Source organism: Dendroctonus ponderosae, unplaced genomic scaffold (assembly GCF_020466585.1).
Source record: "Dendroctonus ponderosae isolate FM_Combo_2020 unplaced genomic scaffold, Dpon_F_20191213v2 Dpon_F_20191213_2, whole genome shotgun sequence".
Taxonomy (NCBI): Eukaryota; Metazoa; Arthropoda; class Insecta; order Coleoptera; family Curculionidae; genus Dendroctonus; species Dendroctonus ponderosae.
The window spans coordinates 16,781,578-16,784,865 of record NW_026018165.1 but is presented as its reverse complement, the minus strand read 5'-3'; the positions used below and the strand labels follow the sequence as shown (position 1 = coordinate 16,784,865).

General features: G+C 36.3%; 1 protein-coding gene across 1 annotated transcript in view; it reads left to right on the top strand.

Annotated features, from left to right (window-relative positions):
• The window catches only part of LOC109536684, a gene marked incomplete in the record, with an annotated part of 14,986 nt that overhangs the window by 9,182 nt on the left and 2,516 nt on the right, over window positions 1–3,288 (top strand). Inside the window, 5 exon segments of the mRNA XM_048664310.1 lie at window positions 26–288; window positions 419–855; window positions 936–1,130; window positions 1,208–1,550; window positions 1,625–1,818. Of these exon segments, the coding sequence (XP_048520267.1) occupies window positions 26–288; window positions 419–855; window positions 936–1,130; window positions 1,208–1,550; window positions 1,625–1,818 (1,432 nt within the window).

The window sequence follows — 3,288 nt, the reverse complement described above, 5'->3', positions numbered from 1 at the left end:
AATTTTTTTAAACCCATAATTGCAGCAAATACTGACAAAAGAGGCACGTATCCCAGAGGCAAAGTACTGGGGGGAACAAGCACTATAAATGGGGCGGTAAATACACGCGGCAACTCAAAAAATTACGATGCCTGGGTAGAACTGGGAAACGATGGATGGTCTTATGAAGAATGTTTGCCATACTTTAAAAAATTGGAAAATGCTGACTTTTCGGTCGATATTGATAGAAGCGCGCATGGATTCGATGGGCCAGTGCATGTAAATGTGCCAGAAGACACGCCTGTTTTGGTAAGACAATTAAACAGGTTTAAGCATTTAAAATACGGTGGCAGAAAAATTTTAAACTCACAAAAAAAACATGTAATTTAATAAGAATGTCTCCAAACCTCAACATCAACTTTTATCATTGCGGTTGTAGACAGAAGAACTGATAAACGCCTTCCTAGAATTAGGTAAAACAGAAGGAGATTATAACGGCGATGATCAGTTCGTGGTAAGTAGAGTTCAAGTATTGTTGGATTATAATACGCGATCCGGCACTGCCCACTCCTACATCCGTCCAGTTTTAAACAGAACAAACCTGGTGGTGAGTTTGGACTCACTAGCCACTAAAATTCTCATTTCCGATAACGTTGCTACTGGGATTGAGTTTTGGAAAAATGGAACCAAATATACCGCGTCTGCTGAAAAGGAAGTTATTCTATCGGCTGGAGTAATCAACTCTCCTCAACTTTTGATGCTTTCCGGGATTGGCCCAAAGGAAGAACTTGATAAGCATGATATTGACATCATAGCGGACTTACCAGTGGGGCAATATTTCAGCGATCAGATTTTCTATCAAGGACTGTTTTATAAGTAAGCTGAACTATTAATATTATTATCTGACTCATTAATATCATACAGGCGCTCTTTAGTTTGGTTTGAATTTGTTTCAGAACAAACTATACGTTTTACAACAATACTTTACTGGAAAATTTGGATCTGTGGTATCACAACAAACGACCACTCACTGATACTCTTACGTTTCAACTAATCACTTTTTACAATGTAGATGGAAATAGTAGCGATACTCCGGATATTGAAATAATAATTCCAGGCCCTCCAAATATTGGCCCCAATTACGGAAAAGCGTAAGTAGTTTATGCGAACTCGACCTCTTATTTTCATCCTGCCATTATTTGCCAATATAAATCCTAATTGTTTCAAGGTACACAAACTCCACTTACGCGCAAGCTTTCGACGTTTTGGACGAATATACGGACTTCGCTGTGGGCCTATATTTCCTACAACCTAAATCTGTTGGAGAAATTACTTTAGCATCAGCAGATCCCAGAGATTTTCCTTTGATTAACCCGAATTATTTTTCTAATCCCGATGACTTGGAAACATTATACAAAGCAGAGGAAATCGCTAGAAATTTAGAAAACACAACAGCGTTCCAACGTATGGGAGTCCAACCAACCATCCTAGATCTTCCAGATTGCGACGAAAATTATGAAAAACTTTCAAAAGATTGGTGGATATGCAGCATGCAATATCTAGCAGCTGCGGTAAGTATCTAATTATCTTCTCGCCAAATTACCTGAAACCCGTAAGATATGAGTGATTATGTGAATATTCTCAGGGAAAGCATTGCATTGGAACTACAAGAATGGGAAATGATACACAAAACTCCGTAGTGAGTTCAACACTCAAAGTTCACGGTATCGATAAGTTACGAGTGGTTGATGCTGGAGTGATTCCTCAACAAATATCGGGACATATTAGTACTCCCGTAATGATGATTGCGGAAAAAGCTGCCGATTTAATTAAGAATGAATACTCTTGAACATAATAACTTTTTTTTAACTATCATTCCTACACTCTATTTTTGTAGTATTTTAGATTAAGGCATTGTCTTACCTTATCGTTGTATGTCCAAGACGAATAATAAATATTAGTAGACACAACTACAACCATAGCAATAGTTCACGTCTATCCTGTTTCCTCAAATGTATCCGATATATATTATATGCTTGTAACTATTTCACGTTGTTTATGCGTAAATGCACGTGTTTATTCTCGGATTAGGTAAATCTGATTAATGCACCATCATAAACCTTTGGTAGGTAGTTTGCCGAAAACCCAAGCTAACTCCTTATATGACTTTAAGATACCCATTTTGTTTAAATAACACCTACAAACGTTTTTGGTCCTGTTTTGAAAATTTTGGTATGATTAATCAATCGGAAAATAAACTAAACATTGCTCGTTATGACCGTAAACAGTATTTGAATATCGAAAAAAGAGAACGAAAGTTACCAAATTTGCTTGCAAAATGACGTCACGCGAGAACGTTGTTTTACTGACTGTGACGTAGAGTGGCCCAAATCCTACGCTAGTTATACCTATGCCCATAACCAGCAGAATTTACACTTGCATATTGCATAGAAGCAAGCTAAGCGTTTTTAATACTTTAACATTTAAGGCATAATAAATATGATTTATTATGCCATGTGGGTTTCACGATATCTATACTTTATAGTATTAGCTTTCTTGTAATCTGACCATGTAAGAGCTTGTTTCACTGGATCTTCCGGCTTCTGAATTTAAATTTCTAAACAATCGATTATGGCGTGAACTTTACTATAATCTGCACGAAAAGGTATAGGTTTTTTAGACGTTTTTTAACTTTATTACGTGGCATCCAGACTATTAAACTCTTTAACATCTCGCTAATTAATCGAAGGGATTTTGCAAAAATTCTACTCGTTGTACTTGCGGAAAATTCAAAATCATCACCTAGTTCAGCAAAACTTTTGCGAATTCGAATTTGTTGAAGAACTAGATAAACATTTACAAAACCCAATCTTGTAGTTTCCCTGAGCAGCTTAATTGTAAATAAAGCTTTATTTATACCCAGGTATGCATTTAAAGCGTCTAAAGCGTCATTTATAATGTTAAGTCTATTACGTTTCAAAACTACGGCTCGTACAGGAGCGTCACTATTTCGTTTTCTGTCTTTTTGGCACACAAATTTATGTGGAATAACATTTTTTCATTCTTTTCTGAGCTCGCATCATTTTCCACTCCATAAAATTTTCCATGTCTTTTTCAAGCTGTGATATAAAATGAAGAAAAATTGCACATAATGAAGCAAAAACCTAAATCTAACGAACACACAGGGTTAAGAACCCTATAAATATTATTGCCTTTATGCGAACTTACATTTAAATGATCCTCACAGACATAAATCTTACTTTTTGCAGAAAGATCGGCGCAGTTTCGCAGCGCTGCTTTCAACCACAA